The sequence below is a fragment of the Gadus chalcogrammus genome, chromosome 17 (assembly GCF_026213295.1).
Source record: "Gadus chalcogrammus isolate NIFS_2021 chromosome 17, NIFS_Gcha_1.0, whole genome shotgun sequence".
Lineage (NCBI taxonomy): Eukaryota > Metazoa > Chordata > Actinopteri > Gadiformes > Gadidae > Gadus > Gadus chalcogrammus.
Genome location: NC_079428.1, coordinates 5,420,780 through 5,443,502, shown reverse-complemented (window position 1 = coordinate 5,443,502; position 22,723 = coordinate 5,420,780). Strand labels below are relative to the sequence as shown.

Below are 22,723 nucleotides of genomic sequence, written 5' to 3'. Positions count from 1 at the left end.
ATCTGATGGGGTCCAGTTTATAGTTGGGTGGGTGGTCGTCTCGTTTGTCAAACATCTTGGGATTTAACAGGAACCAGGAAGGCACACATCCAACCCCTTTTACCCTTGCCTGTCCCTCACCGGTGATTGACACTCTCCCTTCCTGTCTCATCAATTAGGCCGCAACACTTAAAGCTCAATGAAGTCGGATATAGCATACAGTTGAACAGTAGAATGCATTTTTAATACACTTAAAACACGGACACATCGTAGGGCTTATGACACGTACGGAAGAGCTGCCGACATCACTCCGCCGGAGCGCCGTCCGAGGGCATGGCCGCGCCCCAAGGCATGTTGGGTAGATAATGAGTAAGCCACTCCCCCCAGCTGCTCCTGACGGCTCCTGTGCCCGGAGTCACCGCCCAGCCCCCCACCACCCAGTCCCTCGCCGCACCCTCCCCTCCCTCCCTCTCCTCCCTCAGCACAACGCTGTAGCGAGCCCCGAGCACCCCCCCACCCGCCCCCCCACCCGCCCCGGCCAGCCGACACGCTATCTCTTCCTGCCTGCTGAACAGACGGAAAGACTCCTCTCTGGACACGCTCTCCTCCTCTCCTCCTCCTCCTCCTCCTCCTCCTCTTCCCTTCCTCTCCCCCTCATCCCTCCGTCCCGCCCCCCCGAGACCGGCTGGCCGCAGGACGATAAGAGTGCTCTCTCCCGCCGTCTCTCCCGCCCCTCCCTGCCACTCCTCCCGGTCTCTCTCCCCCGCCCTCTCTCTCACTCCTCCTTGCCCCGCCTTCTCTCCTCCTCTCGCTCCCTCCCCCTCTCTCTCTCCCTGAGTGGGCTCCACCCCTCTAGAGACAAACAGGACCGAGCGGTAGAGTGCGGTCCCTCCTCCTCCTCCTCCTCCTCCGCCTCCTCCGCCTCCTCCTCCTCCTCCTCCTCCTCCTCCTCCTCTCTCCTCTTCAACCCTCCTTCCCTTCCGGCAGCTCATCATCCTCAGCGACTCCAGCCTTCGTCCCCCCCCTCCCCTCTTCTCCCTCGGTGCGTCTCTGAGGGGGGCTCCGTGCGCCCGGCGGCACCACAGGACCAGCCACGCCGTGGACAGCGCCGTGCACGCCAGCGACAGCGCGCACAGCAACACGCACCCCGCAAACAGCCAGGCGCAGTACGCACGCACGCCGCCGCCGCGTCTGGCCCCCGGCTGGAACCCTCCGACCTCGGTCGGTACGGCGGCCGTTGCCATGGCGGCCGTCGCCACGGTGGTGTTGGGCATCGGGGCGGTCGTCGATGTGGCGATACCACCGGAGCTACCGACGGCAGCCGCGGGATACTCTGTGCTGCTCACCCATCGGAGGAGCAGAGTAGGAGCAGGAGGAGTAGTAGAAGCAGTGGTAGTAGTAGGAGTAGTAGTAGTAGGAGCAGAAGTAGTAATAGCAGTAGTAGTAGTAGTAGGAGCAGTGGTAGTAGTAGGATCAGTAGTAGTAGTAGTAGGAGCAGTAGTAGTAGTAGGAGCAGCAATAGTAGTAGTAGTAGTAGGAGCAGCAGTAGTAGTAGGAGCAGCAGTAGTAGTAGTAGGAGCAGCAGTAGTAGTAGTAGGAGTAGGAGCAGCAGTAGTAGTAGGAGCAGCAGTAGTAGGGGGGGCAGTAAGGGCAGTAGTAATAATAGGGGGGCAGAGGTCATCAGCCTTCAGGTAGAACACAGCTCTCCCCTGCAGCCTCCCAGGAGAGTGACACACCTGCACACACAGCCAATAGGATCACTGTACACACACACAGTAGTCACTCTGACACAGCCAAGAGAGCCACTATCACACACCTGCACCAAGCCGACATAATCACTCCTGGGTTCTGTACGTAAACATTAAAAAAGAGGGGTTCTATCAGCCAATAGGAGCAGCTGGTGGATTCTAACTCCGGTCAATACGTATGACGTGTACCCACCACACTCTCTGGCCTTGGGGTGAGGTCCGTCTCGTTTCTCACATACACAGAGGTTTCGAAGTCTAGAAGGTAATCGTGCAGGTAGCCAAGGGCACAGGAGCAGCGCCACGGATTGGCCGAGAGGTACAGATAGGGGATTCCCATGTCCTGTACGCTGAACCAGCCATCTGGAATCGCCTGGATCTGGAGGAAACACCTGGTCAGGAGTTGCATGCAGTGTGTGTGTCTGTGCGTGTGCATGTGTGCGTGCGTCTGTGTCTTGTCTGTGTGCGGATGTGTGTGTGCGTGTGTGTGCGCGTGTGCGTGCGTGCGTGCGTGCGTGCGTGCGTGCGTGCGTGCGTGCGTGCGTGTGTGTGTGTGTGTGTGTGTGTGCGTGCGTGTGTGTGTGTGTGTGTTTGCATGTGTGTGTGTGTGTGTGTGTATGTGTGTCTGAGTGTGCGTGCGTGCGTGTGCGTGTGTGTGTCTGTGTGCGGATGTGTGTGTGCGTGTGCGTGTGTGTGTGTGTGTGCACCTTGTTGTTTTCTAGGTAAAGCGTCTTTATGTCCTCGAGGGGGTAGATGATATGTGGAGGAAGAACTTTGATCCTATTGGACGACAGATCCAGGATCTGAAACACATCCACCAATCAACAACAAGTATGGAGTTTTTTCTGATTATATACCAGTTATATACAGGATTATACACTGGTTATTACTTGGTTATAGACTGGTTATCTACAGGGTTACACACTGGTTATATACTGGGTTATACACTGGTTATATACAGGGTTATAAACTTGTTATAGACTGGGTTATACACTGGTTATATACTGGGTTATATACTGGGTTATACACTGGTTATATACTGGGTTATACACTGGGTTATACACTGGTTATATACTGGGTTATATACTGGGTTATACACTGGTTATATACATGGTTATACACTGGTTATATACTGGGTTATACACTGAGTTATATACATGGTTATACACTGGTTATATACTGGGTTATACACTGAGTTATATACATGGTTATACACTGGTTATATACTGGGTTATACACTGAGTTATATACATGGTTATACACTGGTTATATACTGGGTTATATACATGGTTATACACTGGTTATATACTGGGTTATACACTGAGTTATATACATGGTTATACACTGGTTATATACTGGGTTATATAATGGGTTATACACTGGTTATATACTGGGTTATACACTGGTTATATACTGGGTTATACACTGGTTATATAATGGGTTATACACTGGTTATATACTGAGTTATACATGGTTATATACTGGGTTATACAATGGTTATATACTGGGTTATACAATGGTTATATACTGGGTTATACACTGGTTATATACTGGGTTATACACTGGTTATATACTGGGTTATACACTGGTTATATACTGGGTTATACAATGGGTTATAGACTGGTTATATACTGGGTTATACACTGGTTATATACTGGGTTATACACTGGTTATATACTGGGTTATACACTGGTTATATACTGGGTTATACAATGGGTTATAGACTGGTTATATACTGGGTTATACACTGGTTATATACTGGGTTATACACTGGTTATATACTGGGTTATACACTGGTTATATACTGGGTTATACACTGGTTGTACGAGGTGATACTAGGTTGTGCTGGTTATATACCTACTGGTTATGAACTTGATTATAGTGATTCTGTCATGGTTACCTGCAGCTTGGTGAGATCCCTAAAGACGTCGTCTGGGAGGGAGACAAGGGAGTTGTGGGGGAGGTAGAGTTCCGCCAGGAAGGGGAAGGGGGAGAAACATCCGTCTGCCAGAACTTCCAAACCGTTTGAACCCAGACGTAGAACCCTCAGAGTCTTCAGACCCCCCTCAGAAATGTCAGAGAGAGCATGGATCTACAGAGAGAGAGAGAGAGAGAGAGAGAGAGAGAGAGAGAGAGAGAGAGAGAGAGAGAGAGAGAGAGAGAGAGAGAGAGAGAGAGAGAGAGAGAGAGAGAGAGAAGGAGAAGGAGAGAGAGAGAGAGAGAGAGAGAGAGAGAGAGAGAGAGAGAGAGAGAGAGAGAGAGAGAGAGAGAGAGAGAGAGAGAGAGAGAGAAGGAGAAGGAGAAGGAGAAGGAGAAGGAGAAGGAGAAGGAGAGAGAGCTAAATGTTAAAGAGCAGGTTATCTACAGTTTAAATAGGGCCTGGTTATCTACAGGTTAAAGAGGACTCACCTGGTTAGATGTTAGGTCGATCTCGTAGATTTTGGGGAACATCCTGTAATCGGACCAAGATAGAGACGACAGCTGGTTGATAGGAAGCAGCAGCACCTAGGAGACAGGGGTCAAAGTAAAAGTTATCTCCAGTATTAACAGTCAGAATAAAGCTATTACAATGTTTAAACTCATATCAAAGTAAGACTCCTCTACAATGTTTAGAACAGATATCAAAGTAAAAGGCCTCTACCTCGGTTGTGGGTTCGAGTCCGGAGGGGATGTTGCTGAATCCTCCAGCTGTGCAGTTCTTGCGTGGACGGTCATCCTTATCCCTGTCACTATGGCAACCTGTTACCGCCGTAACCATGTTGAGGTAAGTCAGAAGAAAGAGAAGAGATGAAAACACCTGCATCTCATCTGTTTTTCTGTCTGTCTGTCTGCCTCTGTCTGTCGGTCCGTCTCACCCTGTCTCTGTAGTCCAGTACAGTCTAATCATGTGTGTGTGTGTGTGTGTGTGTGAGTGTGTTTTATCACTAGATAGTCAGGCATCCTTTTCCATCCTGTGTTTTAACTGACTTCATTGCAGAAACACACACACGCACGCACACACACACACACACACACACACACACACACACACACACACACACACACACACACACACACACACACACACACACACACACACACACACACACACACACACACACACACACACACACACACACACTCGCACACACACACACACACACACACACACACACACACACACACACACACACACACACACACACACACACACACACACACACACAGCATTATACCTGCCGGGCTCCCAGGTTTGCTGTCACCACGCCCCTGAAAGAGAGAATATTGTAATTTCAGCCGAGGAAGTCCATAAATCACGTGGGGGGATACCGCCAGTGGTTCCCTCCTTACATTGTAACGTGGTTGTGCTCTACAAGTACTGTTGTATTATCCTGACAGTACGGTTGTAGTACTCCCAAAGAACTGTAGCAGTACTCTCAGTAAAGCAGTAAACATTACTAGTTTAAGTAGTAGGTATAATCTCGGCAGCCACTACTAGTTGAAAGTTACAGATGTGACCTTAGTAAGCACTTCTAGTTTAAAGTAACAGATGTTAACTTAGTAATATATACTAGTTTCAAGTAACAGGTGTTACCTTAGTAATAATTCAATTCAATCCAATTTTATTTGCATAGCCCTTCATCAACATTACAGTCTCAAAGGGCTTAGCAGGCCAATTATTTAATAGATGCTGGTTTAAAGTAACTGGTGTTAAATGCTACTAGTGTAAAGTGAAATGTGTTACCTTACCCTCGGGAGCTCCACAGCTGTAACCACGGAGACAAGAACCCTAAACACAGAGACATAAGAGAGCAGGAGGAGCAGAGGACAAAACCCCTGCATATCGCCCTGTTTGTCTGTCTCCTTTTCACTCTCTTTCAAGATTCAAAGATTCACTAGGCTTCATTGGCATGGGAAATGTACATTTACATTGCTAAAGCACAGAAGCATAAAAAGATACAACTTGAGGTACAAATATCTCTATCTCAAGTCTCTCCGTCTCTCCTTCTCTCTCTCTAGTGTAGTTCAATCTAATTATTGAAGGGAGTTGGACACTTTCAATGTGTGTGTGTGTGTGTGTGTGTGTGTGTGTGTGTGTGTGTGTGTGTGTGTGTGTGTGTGTGTGTGTGTGTGTGTGTGTGTGTGTGTGTGTGCGTGTATGTACATGGATTTCTGTGTGTGTGCTGCCGTGCATGCGTGTGTGTGTGTGTGTGTGTGTGTGTGTGTGTGTGTGTGTGTGTGTGTGTGTGTGTGTGTGTGTGTGTGTGTGTGTGTGTGTGTGTGTGTGTGTGTGTTTGTGTATGTGTAAGTGTTTGTGTGTGTGAATACAGGAAGTATAGTGTAAGGATGTGTGTATATCTAGTGATAAACCTCCTGCACCAAGCAGCCTGACCTTCTGGAAGTATGCTCCTAGTTATTAGTTGCAGTTATGGGAAGTAACGGTAATTATTTGTAGTTATAGTTATTATGTTAAATGTTAAAAAGTGGTAGTTATTAGTTGTAGCTATTAGTTATAGTAATTAGTAAGTAGGTATTGTTATTAGATAGTATTACAGTATACTATATTAGTTTCCTTTTTTATAAAAGTTTAATGAATAGTAATATTTACAGCTATAGTTATCACAGTAGACAGAAGTCGCTTTCATTAATAGCTATAATTATAACAGTAGACTCCAGGAGGTTTTATAAGGTTTTATTTATTACCGTAGTGTTTCGGGTACAGTTTGGATCAAAAAACGAAAACAAACAGAAAGATAGCCTGGCCAATTGGATCAGAAGACCGCTAGGGGAGGCGTGGCTTAACAGCAAGCTCATCTCCTGATTGGTTTCCTCCCGCCACACAGTACCAAACTGTGTCTCCATGGTAACGGCTTGCTGGGATGGGCTTTGAACAGGGCAAGCCAATCAGTACGGTCTGCTTGTACTAGCCCCGCCCCCATCACAACATCAAATAAACATAACAGTTAATAAAGTTTCTCTAAACCAACCCACAGACTTTTAAACCACACCTACACACGCACACACACACACGCATACACAATGGCATTCATATACACTTTTTCTATCTCTCTCAAACACACACACACACACACACACACACACACACACACACACACACACACACACACACACACACACACACACACACACACACACACACACACACACACACACACACACACAAGCCCTCTTCAGCAGCTGTGAGAGCCAGATATTAAGGAGAACTAAAATATGCAAAATATTGAAAGACTTGAGGACAGTAAAATATATACGAAAGGCTGGGTTACAATACAGGAAGCACCCAAACCATTAGCCAATCAAAACAGGCAGCAGACAAACCATCAGCCAATCAAAACAGGAAGCAGACAAATCAGCCAATCAATAAAGGAAGCACACAAACCGTCGGCTAATCAAACGCACAAGATGAAAAACACAAAAGGTCTATCCCAAAAGTCAAACCAGAAAAAAAAAAAACAGCATTTTCCCTCGAGTGCCAGCGGCAACCCTCAAGATGGCAGCAGGCTTCTGGCAGCCGATCAAATCCACTTCCTAGTCTCCTCTTCTTCATTCATGTCATCGCAACTCCAATGCTACAGGCAGTGTTTCCCCGGCTCTTCCTGAGTAAAGGCCAAAAGTCAAACAATCCTACTCCCACAATCCTTTGCTCCGTGTGCCTAGTGGGGGGTCTGGGAGTGCAAGTGTTGCTTGGCAACAGGAACACAACAGCCAATAAGAAAAGCTTTGGCGCTTAGCGCTTCAAACCTGCAGCACCTTTATTGTTCCTTCTCTTTCCTCGTGTCCTCTGACCCTTATATATCTGTCCTTATATCGTTCACTCCTTCCTTACCCTCCATCCTTCAGGGACTTTGCTATGGTAATGTATCCCTACATCTGTTCTTTAACCTCCCATATCTCCTTGGTAACATAGGCCCACACAAGGCCTTGCAGTAGCCTGGTGTAGGTCATTTATAAGTCCAGCATTGTGTGTCTTTTAGCCCCTCCCTCCCCATCATGTGAAAGGATAGGAAGCATCGGTCATATTCTGCTCATATATTGTCATCACTTCAAATATACACACAAATCCACGTTATATACACATCTAGCATTCCCAACGGTCCACCTAATAGCAGAGCTATATATCTCAACTCTTTTCTTTATGTACACTAGTGGTGGCACCGGAGAACAGACATCTTTGGTTTGTCCTAATCACTCAACTACAGCATAACATACGCTCAGCTCTTAAGGGAAGGCCCTGGCTGTAGCATAACAGGTTAGCGATAGCATATCAGGTTAGCTATATAGCATAACAGGTTAGCTTAGGATGACAGGTGAGCTAGAGCATGACAGGCGGGCTAAATCATGACAGACGAGCTATAGCGTAGCATGTTAGAAATAGCATGACTGCAGCATAGCAGGTGAATCAAGGCAGCAGTACACTGGGTTTTGGTTTTCACGGCTAGCGACTCGCTAGCTCCATGTGTGACGGTGGCTAGCAAAAGGGGCCAGTGTACTGTTGTCTTTTACGTGTAGCATAGCACGTAAGCTACACGGTAGCCCAAAGCCTCTAACCGCTATTACAACTACTCCCATAAAGTGAAAACAAGATGTCTGATATCAAAACATAAACAACTGTCGTAGCCCATACACTTTCCCCAATTTCTGTCCCACTCAAGAAGCAAATTCTATTAAAGTTGTTTTATGTTGGTTTTTTGTGTTATTCCAATATATTTATCAGACAGTTTATCAGAAACCTTTTTCCAAACTGTGGAAAAGCTTTGAAATTGACTGTATAACAAAGCTTTATGTTTGACAAAAAAAATTTGTGGTCTAGTGTTTTGTAGTTGCATAACATATATTGTACACATGCAAAAAGAATAAAGAAGGAATTGCACTTTTGAAAAACTGATTTGCAGGTGTAGGAATATAAATGCGAAATGTTGAACAGATTCATTGATTTTTAAAACCTACTAAACTTTTCCACAGGTTAAAAAAAAGCATCAGAGAGCGTCAAACGTATACATTTGTTTGCATACTTCCACTCATACTTCAATTAGAATCCTCCATCCCAAAATATTAAAATACACTTAAAATAACCTGTGTTGTAGAGGCAATGAGTATGCCTACTTTCAACACACACACACACACGCACGCACGCACACACACACATACAACACACACACACGCACTTTTCTTCATAGCTAACTCCTACATCGTTACTGTATATTCCGAGTGGGTATGTCCTGGTTACTGATTGGTTCAGCTGGGTGTAGTGTGATGATTCCTTGGCTGTGATTGGTTCAGCTGGCTGTGTCGTTGTAGTTCCCGGTCACCTGGGTTAGTGTTTATCGTGGTTGCTGGTCGTCGTGGTTACCTGTGGTTACTGCTTGTCGTGGTTACTGGTCATCGTGGTTACTGGGGTTGTTACTGGTCTTGAGGTCCGGGGCGCTGTTCTGTCGTCTCATCCTGGGGGGGGGGGTATTGAACCACGTGGGCCCCATCATACCGGGCACCACCCCACCAGGCCCCGCCCCCCTGGGCCGAGGCAGGCTGTGATAGGATGGGAGGGGGGGGCCTGGCTGGAATGGTGCATTCTGGGGGTTGTAGTAGGGGTGGTGGTAGTGATGGTTGGGCTGATAGCCTCCCCTCCCGACTCCTCCCCCCTTCTCCCCCCCGGGGCCCGGGGAACACCCCCTCCTCTGTCTCTGTCGTCCCTGGTGCCCCCCCCCGCCCTGGTTACCCTGGTGACCGCCCTGGTTGCCCTGGTGACCACCCTGGCCCCCGTGATGCTGGCCGTTGCCGGGGTGATGGTTGCCGTGCGGAGAGCTGTCCAGGGAGTTGCGGCGGTAACGCCTCTGGTTGTTGTTGTTGTTGTTGCCATGGTGATTGTGGTTCCCCGGGTTCCCCTGGCCGAAGGGCTGGCCCCGCTGTTGCCAGGCGCGCTGGGGGCTGGGCGAGCGCATCCGGGGGGGGGGAGGGGGCGGAGTCGTGTAGGTCGGGGGCGGGGACTGGGAGAAGCCCTCCAGCCCCCCCTCCAGCCCCAGCAGGGCCATGCTGGCCGGTCCCCATGACAACCGGTGGGCGGGGTTACTCTTGAAGGGGAACTTGAGTTTACAATCCTGAGGGGGGATGAAGCGACCTGTCCCAGGGAGGTGGACCACCGGGACCCCCGCTGGAACCCCCGCCGGGACCACCACCGGGCTGGGACCTGACCACAACAATACACCTTATATATTATAATCACCGTATATATATTATACACACTGTATATATATTATACACACCGTATAGATATTATACACACCACCGTATATATATTATACACACCTTATATATATTATACAGACGTATATATATTATACACACCTTATATATATTATACACACCGTATATATATTATACACACCGTATATATATTATACACACCATATATATATTATACACACCTTATATATATTATACACACCGTATATATATTATACACACCATATATATATTATACACACCATATATATATTATACACACCATATATATATTATACACACCATATATATATTATACACACCTTATATATATTATACACACCGTATATATATTATACACACCTTATATATATTATTGACACCTTATATATATTATACACACCACCGTATATATATTATACACACCACCGTATATATATTATACACACCTTATATATATTATTGACACCTTATATATATTATACACACCTTATATATATTATACACACCTTATATATATATATTATACACACGTTATGTATTATACCAACACATTATATATTATACACACAATATATATATAATAAACTAAACACCTAATATATATTATACACACACACCACATATATTATCCACACGTTATATATTACCAACCCATTATATATTAACCATACAATATTTATTATACACACGGTATATATTATATACACACACCATATTTATTATACATACGTTATGTATATTATACACATGTTATGTATATTATACACACGTTATGTATTATACCAACACACAGTGTATAATATATATTGTATGTATAATATATAATATATTATACATACAATATATATTATACACACACAACACATACTGTATATTATACACACGCTATATATGAAACACACAATATTGTTTAATAAGTCGACTACGCACCCTGGCCGCTGCGCAGCTTCTGCAGGCTGAGGATGCGCTGCTGTTCCACCTTCAGCCAGCGGAGGCGCCCTCTCCTGAAGGCGGGGTCGTCGTCCATCAGACGGCCCACCCTCACCTGGGGCTGAGGGCTGGGGCTGGCCTCGCTCTCGGTCCCGCCCCCATTCTCCTCCGAGGACAAGCCCCCCTCCTCCCCGCTCTGATCATCGTCCTGCAGAGAGCCAATCAGAAGCCAGTTCCACAATGAGGTTCAATCTGTAATTGTATACATAGCAGTATATAAAGTAGCGTACATGTGTGTGTAGTGTGTAGGCCTTGATTAGTAGTAGAAGGATAGAGTGTGTGTATAGCGTGTAGCGTTTGTAGCATGTGTAGTGTGTGTAGTGTACCTGCACAGGTATTACACTCTCCATCTTCACCATTCTGTCTCTGAGGGATTTGATCTCCTCATCCTTCTGGTTATTCTGCAGCTTCACCTCCTGGGAGATGGACGGGTTAGAAACAAGACATGTTAGATGGGGGCAGGTTAGAGAGACCGACAGGTAGTCAGACAGACAGGCTCAAGAGACAGGTGGGGAAACGGTCAGGTAGACAGAAAGGTTATGGAGACAGGAAGGAAATTAGACAGAAAGGGTAGAGAGAACCAGGCGGGTTAAACTGATGGGGAAACAGACAGAGGGACAGGTTAGAGGGACAGACAGGTGGACAGTCAGACAGACAGACAGACCGGTTAGAAGGGCAGACAGGCTAACCTGGAGGATGTCGGTGAGTTTGTCGATGTGAGCTTTCAGGTCGTAGACTCCTCCTCCCTTGTCTCCCCCTCCTCCTCCTCCTCCCTTGTCTCCTCCTCCTCCTCCTCCTCCCCCCCCCTCTCCCTCTCCTCCTCCTCCTCCTCCTCCCTCTCCTGCCTCCTCGGCCGGGGAGCTCCTCTCGTCCCCGATGCCCACCGTGTCCCACACGTCCTGGGCCACGGCCCTCCAGCTGTCCCTCTCCCCCGGGTCCTTCTTGGTGTACATCCGGCACAGCTCCTTCATCTTCACCACGGACAGAGCCTCCATCTCCTGCCGCGAGTGGCGGAAGTCTCCCAGCGCCACCTGGAGTTCAACACACACACACATATATAAGCACATAGGATATATATTAGAGCTGTCAAGCGATTAAAATATTTAATCGTGATTAATTGCATTAATGTCATAGTTAACTCACGATTAATCGCAAATTATTTTTCTATGCTAAATATCCCTTGATTTCTTTGTCCCATTAATTCTTCTCATTTTAATTCTCTTATCAACATATATATATAGTGTTTACGTTGTAGAGTAGTGTATATAGCATTGCATATAATAGTGTTTGTTGTAGTGTATGCAGAAGTTTATATAGTGAATAGTACAGTATATGCATACGTACAGATAATATAGGCTTTATATAGGGTACAGTGTATATGGTAGTGTATATTAGTATATAGTAGTGTGTAAAGTACATATACACACACACACACACACACACCTCGTAGCAGATCTCTTTGACTGCCTGCATGCGCAGGTCTTCTATGGTGACTCTCTTGGGGTCTTTGCTGATGCGACGGCGCTGGGGGATCTGGTACACTCTGAGGGGCTCCCTCCTCTTCCCACTGCTGGGCAGGCCGCACCTCTTCACTATGGACTGGACCTACACACACGGTAAATATGTACATCATATACAATCATGATGGGCAGGTCGTTTCTCCCTCAGGGAAGAGAGTGTCATTTGTTGTGTTAAGTGATATTCTTACATTATTAACATCAATTAGTTTCTCCCTATGTAGTATTTAATTAGTATTCTTAAGTTATCAGCCGGTACTTTCTCCCTCAGCGAGTTGAGGTGTAGTATGTAGTACTGAGTGAGTGTTTAGTGCGTATTCCTACGTTGTTAGCAGGTAGTTTCTCCCTCAGGGAGGAGATCAGTCTCCAGGTCTCTTCACACGAACGCTTGTCCGAGTCGTCTCCACTGTCACTGTCTGCATACTGCAAACACACGCACACGCACACGCACACACACACACACACACACGCACGCACAAGGACATACACACACACACGAGAAGCAAGCACGCGCACGCGCACGCACACACACACACACACAAAAACACTCGGTCATGAACATACTCGTCCCATAATTGACACTGGCTCACTATGGACCCTGGGCGGCGACGGGCTTTCCTGTGTGGATGAGAACACACTATGTGTGTGTGTGTGTGTCTCTCTCTATTATCTACATAGACGGTCTAGGTCTCTCTACCAGTCGCTGTTGCTCCAGCAGCAGGTCAGCCTCCTCCTTCTCTTTGCGGTACTGTATCTCCATGTCCTGCAGCCTGCAACATCACCAAGACATCATCAATGCACTGATCAACGTATCGATGATAATAACCATGATATCAATATATATATATATATTCTCTCTCGCTCTGTATTAGGTCTTTCTACCACTATCTCTGTGTACTAGGTCTCTCTCTCTCTCTGTGCACTAGGTCCCTCTACCTCTCTCTCTCTCTGTGTACTAGGTCTCTCTACCTCTCTCTCTCCTCTCTCTCTCTGTGTACTAGGTCTCTACCTCTCTCTCTCTCTCCCTCTCCCTCTCTCTCTCTCTTTCCTCTCTCTCTCTCTCTCTGTGTACTAGGTCTCTACCTCTCTCTCTCCTCTCTCTCTCTGTGTACTAGGTCTCTACCTCTCTCTCTCTTCCTCTCCCTCTCCCTCTCTCCCTCTACCCCTCTCTCTCTCTGCACTAGGTCGGTCTCTCTCTCTCTCTCTCTCTGTGGTCTCTCTACCTCTTCTCCATCTCCAGCTTGATGTCGATGCCCTGCTTCTCCAGCAGCTCTCTCTGGGCGTAGTTCCAGTCCCCGGGCTCCTCCTGCTGCTCGGCCGAGGCGCTCCGCTCCCGCTCCAGACGGGCCTGCTCCGGGTGCGTGAACCGGAACACGTGGTTCTTCCCCATCACGATGCGGTAACCTAGTAACACACACACACACACACACACACACACACACACACACACACACACACACACACACACACACACACACACACACACACACACACACACACACACACACACACACACACACACACACACACACAACACTGATATTAAACTGGAAGCCTGTGTGGGTACTGGTTATTGCCCAGAGCAACCAATAGAGTGGTCATCTTCAAGTATAATCAGTACAGACTGGTTATTTCCCATTATAACCAGTAGACACTAGCCATCTCTTAGTATACCAGTAGAGACGGGTTATTTCCCATTACATCTCCCAGTATAACCAGTAGGGACTGGTCAACAACCAGTATAACCAGCATAGTCTGGTTATCTCCCAGTATAACCAGTAGAGACTTGTTATCTCCCAGTAGAGACTGGTTATCTCCCAGTACAGACAGTGGAGACTGGTTATCTCCCAGTATAACCAGTAGAGACTGGGTATCTCCCAGTATAACCAGCCGAGACTCCATACCTTGCTTGAGGATGACGGAGTCTGTGATCTGCTTCCCGTTAACGTACGTCTCCGCTCCCACCAGGGGCTCCAGAGTCACCACCACTAGAGAGGGGGGGGGGGGAGGGAGAGAGGGACGTTCATGGACTCAGTAGTTCAACGGTTCGATCGCTGGATATAAACACACTAACAGTGAATCAGCAGAGAGTCGTCGAGGATTTGAAAGGCAGGTAAGGTGGACTTCCTGGACCAATCAGGGATCAGAGGCTTGGATTGGTCAGGAATAGCCGGGAGCATTCCAGAATGTAAACGCTCTCACACGGAGGCAGTGGACGGTCGACCGGCGCAGATGGTCTTACAGAGCATTTCACTCACTATACGCTGACGGATAGCTGCCATTTGTAACAATTTACACAGACAGAAAAAAACCTGTTGCTACGTGCTATGTTCATGTTGACTGAAGCTACTGTTACCGTGGGGACAATTATGGAAACAATACCTGACAACCTCCCTGGCATGCTGAGAGGAAGAGAAAGAAGAATGTTGTTACACACACACAAACACACACACACACGCACACGCGCACGCACACACACACACACACACACACACACACACACACACACACACACACACAGAGAGACACAGAGACACAGAGTCATAGACATTCACCAAGACGTAGCTAAAAGTGAACACATGCAGGAAGACCAACAGACAGCCACTCAGAAAAGTCTGACAGACAAGCAGGCATGCATACAGACAGACAGTCAGACAGGCACACAAGCAGTCAGACAGATAAGACAGTCAGACCTGTTAAGAGACAGACAGACAGTAGGTGAGACAGGCAGATGGAGAGACGGACAGAAGGAGAATCGAAACACGTTTAGAACAGACAGACAGTTGGAGAGACAGACAAAAGTGGAGCGACAGAAGGAGAGAGACATTCGGGGGGACAAAGACAGAGAGGTCGTAGCCTGTCTTACCCTCTCCCTGGTCGTTGGTCTCGCTGATGAACACACAGTGGATCTCCTTGATACACTGACCAGACAGTTTAATATCCACATCCTGCTGGCCTACCCTACACACACACACACACACACACACACACACACACACACACACACACACACACACACACACACACACACACACACACACACACACACACACACACACACACACACACACACACACACACACACACACAAACGCAGGGAGAGAGGCAAAGTTAATACCTTATGAAGTACTATTTTTACAAACATACACACACACACACACACGCACACACACACTCTTGCATACACACACACACAAACCTGGTGACTCCCTCTTTGATGTAGTATAGCAGACATTCAGACATCAGTGGGTCTTCGTTGAGGTTGACCAGGTGAGGAGTCTGGAGAGCAATAACATAATCAATAATGAACCATTAACATAATCATAACATATCAATAACCTACTCAATAATATATGAATAACATAATCAATAATGTATCAATAATACAATCAATAATATATCAATAACATATTCAATACCATGATAGAAATACAGGTAGTTTACCCCCTTAGGTGAAAAGACTCCTAGAGTTCCTCCATCTTCTTTAATGGAAACACCCATCTCTGCCAAGAGAGTCTCTCTGACACACACACACACACACACACACACACACACACACACACACACACACACACACACACACACACACACACACACACACACACACACACACACACACACACACACACAGTATTGATTAGTCTCTGATCAGCAGTGATACCTCTTTCATAATAATTGATCAGTCCTTGTTTATAAATACCTCTCGAATCTGATGGATTCTGTTTTCCTCAACTTCTCCTCCCAAGTTTCATTCAACTCTGCAATTATCTTCTCTGTTTCCTGTAATAGAATGACTTAACATCACTACACACACACACACACACACTTTACATCAGAACCACACACACTATACATTATTACCACACACACTATTCCACAATACACACACTATACATCACCAACACACAGAATGCATCACTACCACACATACTACACATCAGCACCACACATACTTTACATACCTACCACACACACTATACAACACTAACACACACGCTATACATCTCTAACACACAAACTATACAAAACACACCATTCATCACTAACACACATACTTTACATCCCTTCCCAACATAAACTTCGCACCACCTAAGACAAACACACACACACACACACACACACACACATGTAATTGACGACCCCATCACTCACAAGTAGTCTCTCAGCCGCCTCCTCCTTGCTGATGGTCTGGGTGATAGGCTCCTCCCCCTCGTCTCCGTCCTCCCCCTCTTCAGTCATGTGATCGTTATCCAAGAGGTCATCCCCTTTAGAGTCAGAGTCCCCTGCACGCGCACATCAATAACCGAGGTTACACACACCCGCGCACACAGGTCCACACACACACACACACACACACACACACACTCTGCACACATATGCAGTCACCTGAGGAGGCGTGGCTACGTCTAGCTGGAAGGCCATTGGCCGAAAGAGACAGAGGAGGTATTGGAGATCCCCCCTCAACAGATGCTGCACAGCTATTGGCTACCTCTAGAGCTGAGAGAGAGACACAGAGAGATAATCTGTTTAAATAGTGATTGTTAAGAACTATATGCTATATATATATGTGTGTGTTTGTTAGTACCAGTGTGTGTGTGAGTGCGCGTGTGTGCGTGTGCGCACGTGTGTGTGTGTGTGTGTGTGTGTGTTTACCGGTTTGTTGCAGCAGCTCATGTAATCCCTGAGAGAACAAGAGGTCTCTCAGGCGCGTCACCTCCTCCTTCAACTCTCTGATCAGTTTGGCATTGGGGTCCTCGTTGATGACCGCGTTACAACGGATCTGTTTGGCTCGGTCGGCATACCTGAAACACAGATTAGACCAGATTACAATCCCCTACACACACATATTATACCAGACCATCATGCCTAAAAACAGATTATAACAGTTTGTCACGGCATCCGAAGTCGAGTGATGCCTCCGGGGCATTAACTGTGGTGTTTGAGAAACGCACTCCAAAACGTGGTTTTCTTCCATCCAAGAAGTATTTATTTTCGTACAAAGGGCTTCCAAACCATGAGTAAAAAGGGTTTCAAAATAACAAATAAACTCTTAACTTAACGAAAAGCTTAAGGTACTTGAAAACGAACACTTAGATTTGAGTGGTCAAAATTATATATTTCCACAGTGTCTGCACCAGTTTGTGACTTTGCCGGACTGACACGGGCTGCCATTCTCGAGTGCATTTACAGGTGGCACAAACCACGCCCCCCCACCATCCAATCACTCAACCAACATCGAACACCATCAACAAACATTATCAACAATCCATACACACGCATCCAACCCAAGGCAAAGGATGGCCGCAACATTCCGGCCCCTAATTATTGCCAAGCAACTAATTACAAAACCCAAAAGGGGAAAAATATATAGCCATAACACAAGAATCTACCGACATCATTTACTTCATGCATTTTTTTTTACATTTTCTTTTTAAAGTGTCTCTTTACCAGTCCATAAGCCATTAAAAAAGGCAAAAATAAGGTCTTTGATCTTCAAAAAGACGAAAAAGAGAAGTTGGTGTATGCAAGGGGTCAAACTTCAAAAAAGGTGTAATGCAAGGGGTCAAACTTCAAAAAAGGGGAAAAGGTGTAATGCAAGGGGATATGTGCGTTATGAGAAATGTAGTGTGCCAGCGTCCTTCAGTGTATCAGTTTAAGTGTCGATGTTTAAGCTGTAGCCCCCTCCAAAAGAAGGCACAGCTTGGTGATGGGTCGTTCCAGCTCCGCGGTTTGTGTCTTCAGCCGGACACGACGAACGAATCCCTTGGAATCGGCCATGGTTTCTATGATTCGCCCCAATGGCCACGAATTTCTGGGTGCTGATTCGTCCATGACAAGCACAAGATCTCCAACTGCAAAGCTTTTTTTTGCTCTGTTCCATTTTTGACGTGCTTGCATTAGTGGGAGGTATTCTTTCACCCACCTCTTCCAGAACAGGTCAGCAATGTACTGGACCTGCCTCCAACGCCTGCGAGCATATTGATCGTTTTTGGTAAACAAGCCAGGTGGTAGAAGTGGCTTTGCTTTGAGCTGCAAGAGGTGGTTTGGGGTTAGGGCCTCCAGGTCATTTAGGTCACCACTAGATGGGGTGATTGGACGGTCATTTAACACAGCCTCCACCTCGCACAATGCAGTATGTAGGGCCTCGTCGTCCAGCACTTGCTGCCCTACCACTGTGCAAAGCACTCTTTTAACTTGCTGTATCAGCCGCTCCCAGACTCCTCCATGATGAGCTCCATACGGCGGGTTGAAGATCCACTTTATTCCATCCTGTGAGAGAGAATGGTGCAGCTTGTTTTGGTTTAAGTCTCTGACGGCACTCTTTAACTCCCGGTTAGAACTGACAAAGTTGGTGCCATTATCAGACCTTATTTCTCTTACTTGACCTCTGCGGCAGACAAATCTCCTGATGGCATTTATGCACGAATCTGTGTCGAGTGTATGGGCTACTTCTAGATGGACTGCGCGTGATGTTAAGCAGGTGAATATGACGCCATATCGCTTGACAGTGTTTCGTCCTCTTTTCACCTCCATTGGGCCGAAGTAATCTATTCCAACGTCTGTGAATGGAGGCAGATCTGCAATAATTCTGTCCGCAGGAAGGTCTGCCATCTTTTGCTCACCAGGTTGCTGTCGTTGTCTTTTACAGGTCATACAATCTCCAATGACTGTTCTGGCGGCAGAGTTGGCATGTGGTATCCAGAAGCGGCGCCGGAGAGTTGATAGCATGTGATTTCTGCCCTCATGACCAACTTTAAGATGGATGTGACGCAGAATTAGCGTGGCGATTTGGCTGCTTTTTGGAAGAATCATTGGATGTTTTGTTTCTTCAGGGAGAGCCGACCTGCTCAACCTACCACCAACTCTCAGGACTCCATCCACCATCACAGGGTCCAGCTTGTACAGATGGCTAGCTTTCTTCAAAGTGCCTTTAGTTAAGGCTTCGATTTCGTCTGGATAAGACTGCCTCTGCACAAAACAGACAATGGCCTTTTCCGCTTTCTCCAAATCGCTCACTGACAGTTTGGGAATGTTTGGTTTTATTTGCTGCTTCAGTTTGCGCTCCTGTTTAGCTTGATCCTGGGTTGTGTTCATTCTTTGTCCTCTCAACTGAAGAAGTAGCTCTTTTATCTTCAGAATCCATGCTACAGCTCTCGTTAGGTCTGTCCACTTGGAAAAATAGCTCAGAAGCTTACTTGTGGGACATTCACTGTCTTTCAGCACTACGGCATTGGCAGAAATCTTGGTGTTGACCTCGGGGTCGTCGTCAAGAACTCCATCCATTTGTATTGTTCCTGGCCATTGTGATTGAGGTTTGGAGAGGAAGCATGGGCCATTGATCCACAACTTAGACTGGAGGAATACATCAGCCTTCAAGCCACGTGATGCGGCATCTGCTGGATTTAGCTTGGAACTTATGTGCCGCCATTGTGCCCCTTCTGACAGCTCTCGAATGATGGAAACACGATTTGCCACATATGTTTTGAATCGTTTGGTGCTACTGGCAATGTACTGAAGAACTGTCATGCTGTCGGACCAGAAAACAGGCTCCTCCATGTTGATTTCTAGCTCTGTTTGTAGCATCTTGTTGATGCGCACAGCTAAGACTGCAGCTCCAAGTTCCAGCCTGGGTATGGTTGTTTGCTTAAGTGGCGCTACTCTGGCCTTTCCCATGACGAAAGCAATGCTCACCTCTCTCCTGGTGTTCGTCAGCCGGAGGTAAGATACCGAGCCATACCCCATTTCACTGGCATCACAGAAATGATGCATCTGTGCTGCTGCTATTGCTCCAAAGTTTTTGGGTGCAAAGCTTCTGGTGATATTAAATGCATCCAATAAAGTTAGGCTACTCAGCCACTTTTGCCACGCTTGAGCCATTTCTTGCGGGATTTGGTCATCCCAACCCAGCTTTGTTTTGCACAACCCCTGCAAGATTTGTCTTGCAGGGAGAATAACTGGTGCCAGGAAGCCAAGGGGGTCGTATATTGAGCTTACTATGGACAGAATGCCTCGTCTGGTCACTGAGTGGGGTTTTACCTCAATACTGAACGTGAAGGTATCCTGCTCTACATTCCATTGAGCTCCAAGCGCCCTTTCCATGGGAAGCTGATCTTTGTCCAGGTCCAGTGTTTTAACTCCTTTAGCTCTCTGATCCTCGGGGATGGCTGCCAGGACGGAGCGATGGTTGCTCACCCATTTGTTGAGCCGAAATCCCCCTTTGGCGCACAGGTGTGTGAGGTTCTCATAGAGATATGTTGCTTGCTCCACGGTATTTACAGCTTTTAAGCAGTCGTCAACGTAAAAGTTCTGCCGGATGGTGTTTACGATCTCAGCTGCATAATCATTTTGGTTGTCATCAGCTGTCTTCAACAGGGCAAATGTGGCACAACTTGGGGAAGAGACAGCTCCAAAGATGTGCACTGTCATCCTGTGCTCCGCCAGCTCTTGCGTAACATCCCCGTCTGGCCACCAGAGAAAGCGCAGATAGTTTACATCCTCTTTTGCCACTCTCACCTGGTGGAACATTCCCTCAATGTCAGTCATGATAGCTATGGAGCCCTGGCGGAAACGAAGCAATACGCCTACCAGTGAATTTGTTAAGTCAGGGCCTTGCAGCAGCTCTTTGTTTAGAGATGTTCCACCGTACACGGATGCACAATCAAACACCACGCGCAAAGTCCTTTTGCGTGGGTGGTAGACTCCGTGATGTGGTATAAACCATGCTTTTCCACTTTTATGTTCCAACTGGTCTTGTGGTATGACTTCTGCATATCCTTTTGCTATAACATCCTTCATGAATTCTTTGTATTCGTTAAAGAACTTTAGATCTCTTTTGAACTTCTTTAACAGGTGCTGTGCCCTTTGCTGGGCTACAGCTTTGTTGTTGGGAAGATTCACGTTATCTTTACGAAAGGGGAGCTTTAAGCTGTAATGGCCATTTTCCAGAACAGCTGAGCTTGACACTTTGTCCATAAACTGTTGGTCTTCCACAGACATCACCTTTTTGCCCTCATAGTGCTGCTCCACAAAGTCTTGATTATATTGCTGGACCAACAGATCTTCAACGGATATGCGATTAACCTGCACCGTACCTGCAGCTGCACTTCCATCACTAGTCATGTTGAGTGGGCCATTGACAACCCACCCTAGTCGAGTCTTCACAGCGTAGGGCCCAATACCCTCACTATTAATTACTCTCCATGGCTCCATGGCTTTTGGGGCATTGACACCTATAAGCAGCCCAATGCTGGCATCAATTGGTGTCAAGTCAACCTCATCCAGGTAAGGCCATTTTCTAATATCCTCATTCTTAGGGATATTTTCTTGGGAGACTGGGATGGATTTGTGTGTGTAGACATCAGGCAGTTTAAGGTATCCATTTCCATTCAAAGCAGCAACTTCCAATCCAGAGATTTTGTAGCTAGACACTGGCTTCTCTTGACCCATTGTCCTGAGCAATATGTCCTGCTTCCTTCCATTAGCATTTAGTTGTTGCATCAACTCCTCAGTGCAGAATGTTGCAGTGCTTCCTCCATCCAAGAAGGCATATGTTTGCACAGTTTTTGTTCCCTTGCCCAATTTCACCTTTACTGGGACTATTGAGAGTGCACTCTCTTTAATGCCGGCCCCAGTGTGGCTACCAGCGCTCAGGGAAACCAAGGCACTGGACATGGATGCTTCTATGAGTTGCATCCTAGCTGGTTGCTCTCTTTGACTGTCTTTTGTTTCTATGTGCAAGATGGTTGGATGAGTCTTGTGGCAGGCTTCACATGTCATACGATTTTTACAGTACTTGCTCATGTGTCCTTTTTCCAGGCATCCAAAGCACAATCCATTGGCTCTCATGAATTCCACTTTTTCTTTGTTGGGTTTTCCTTTAAACAACACACATGTTTCCATTGAGTGGTCTTTGCTACAAAACAGGCAGGGTCTTTTAATGGCATTCCTTGTTATTTGTTTATGCTCCCCTTCTATCCTACTTTTTGCATTTTCAAAGACAGGGGTGACGGTGGTGGCAAAACTGCTCCCCCTGCTGGACTTTTGTGGTACCTTGAGTTTGGCTCTATTTTCCACTGATAGTGGCATATTTATTTCGCCAAACATGGGATCCAGTAGTGCACGAGTTTTCTTCTCAATGAATTGGAGGAGATCTTCAAACTTTGGACGTCTGCATTGCCTTTCCTGAATATCACAGACGACTGTTCTCCAGGTATCACGCAGCTTAAAGGGTAACTTTGATGCAATTATCCTCAGGTTTGCTGCATTTTC

General features: G+C 46.6%; 2 protein-coding genes across 2 annotated transcripts in view; both read right to left on the bottom strand.

Annotated features, from left to right (window-relative positions):
- Positions 1-284: 284 nt before the first annotated feature.
- Positions 285-5,811, bottom strand: LOC130370434 (platelet glycoprotein Ib alpha chain). Its single transcript, XM_056576189.1, has 9 exons — positions 5,454-5,811; positions 4,940-4,973; positions 4,366-4,463; positions 4,134-4,229; positions 3,625-3,816; positions 2,432-2,527; positions 1,921-2,103; positions 991-1,715; positions 285-543 (listed from the first exon to the last, which is right to left on the bottom strand). The coding sequence occupies exons 1-9, from the start codon at positions 5,544-5,546 to the stop codon at positions 285-287; spliced, it is 1,776 nt and encodes a 591-aa protein (XP_056432164.1). The 5' UTR covers positions 5,547-5,811.
- Positions 5,812-6,305: 494 nt separating this feature from the next.
- Positions 6,306-22,723, bottom strand: part of LOC130370054 (kinesin-like protein KIF1C) — a 28,246-nt gene continuing 11,828 nt past the window's right edge. The window contains exons 13-28 of the mRNA XM_056575694.1: positions 17,108-17,256; positions 16,841-16,951; positions 16,607-16,737; positions 16,155-16,234; positions 15,899-15,974; positions 15,654-15,733; positions 15,321-15,415; positions 14,359-14,442; positions 13,678-13,858; positions 13,152-13,224; positions 12,779-12,877; positions 12,381-12,542; positions 11,627-11,968; positions 11,264-11,353; positions 10,878-11,085; positions 6,306-9,909 (exon numbers count right to left, since the gene is read on the bottom strand). Of these exons, the coding sequence (XP_056431669.1) occupies positions 9,098-9,909; positions 10,878-11,085; positions 11,264-11,353; positions 11,627-11,968; positions 12,381-12,542; positions 12,779-12,877; positions 13,152-13,224; positions 13,678-13,858; positions 14,359-14,442; positions 15,321-15,415; positions 15,654-15,733; positions 15,899-15,974; positions 16,155-16,234; positions 16,607-16,737; positions 16,841-16,951; positions 17,108-17,256 (2,773 nt within the window). The 3' untranslated portion in view covers positions 6,306-9,097. The remainder of the gene's footprint in view (positions 9,910-10,877; positions 11,086-11,263; positions 11,354-11,626; positions 11,969-12,380; positions 12,543-12,778; positions 12,878-13,151; positions 13,225-13,677; positions 13,859-14,358; positions 14,443-15,320; positions 15,416-15,653; positions 15,734-15,898; positions 15,975-16,154; positions 16,235-16,606; positions 16,738-16,840; positions 16,952-17,107; positions 17,257-22,723) is intronic.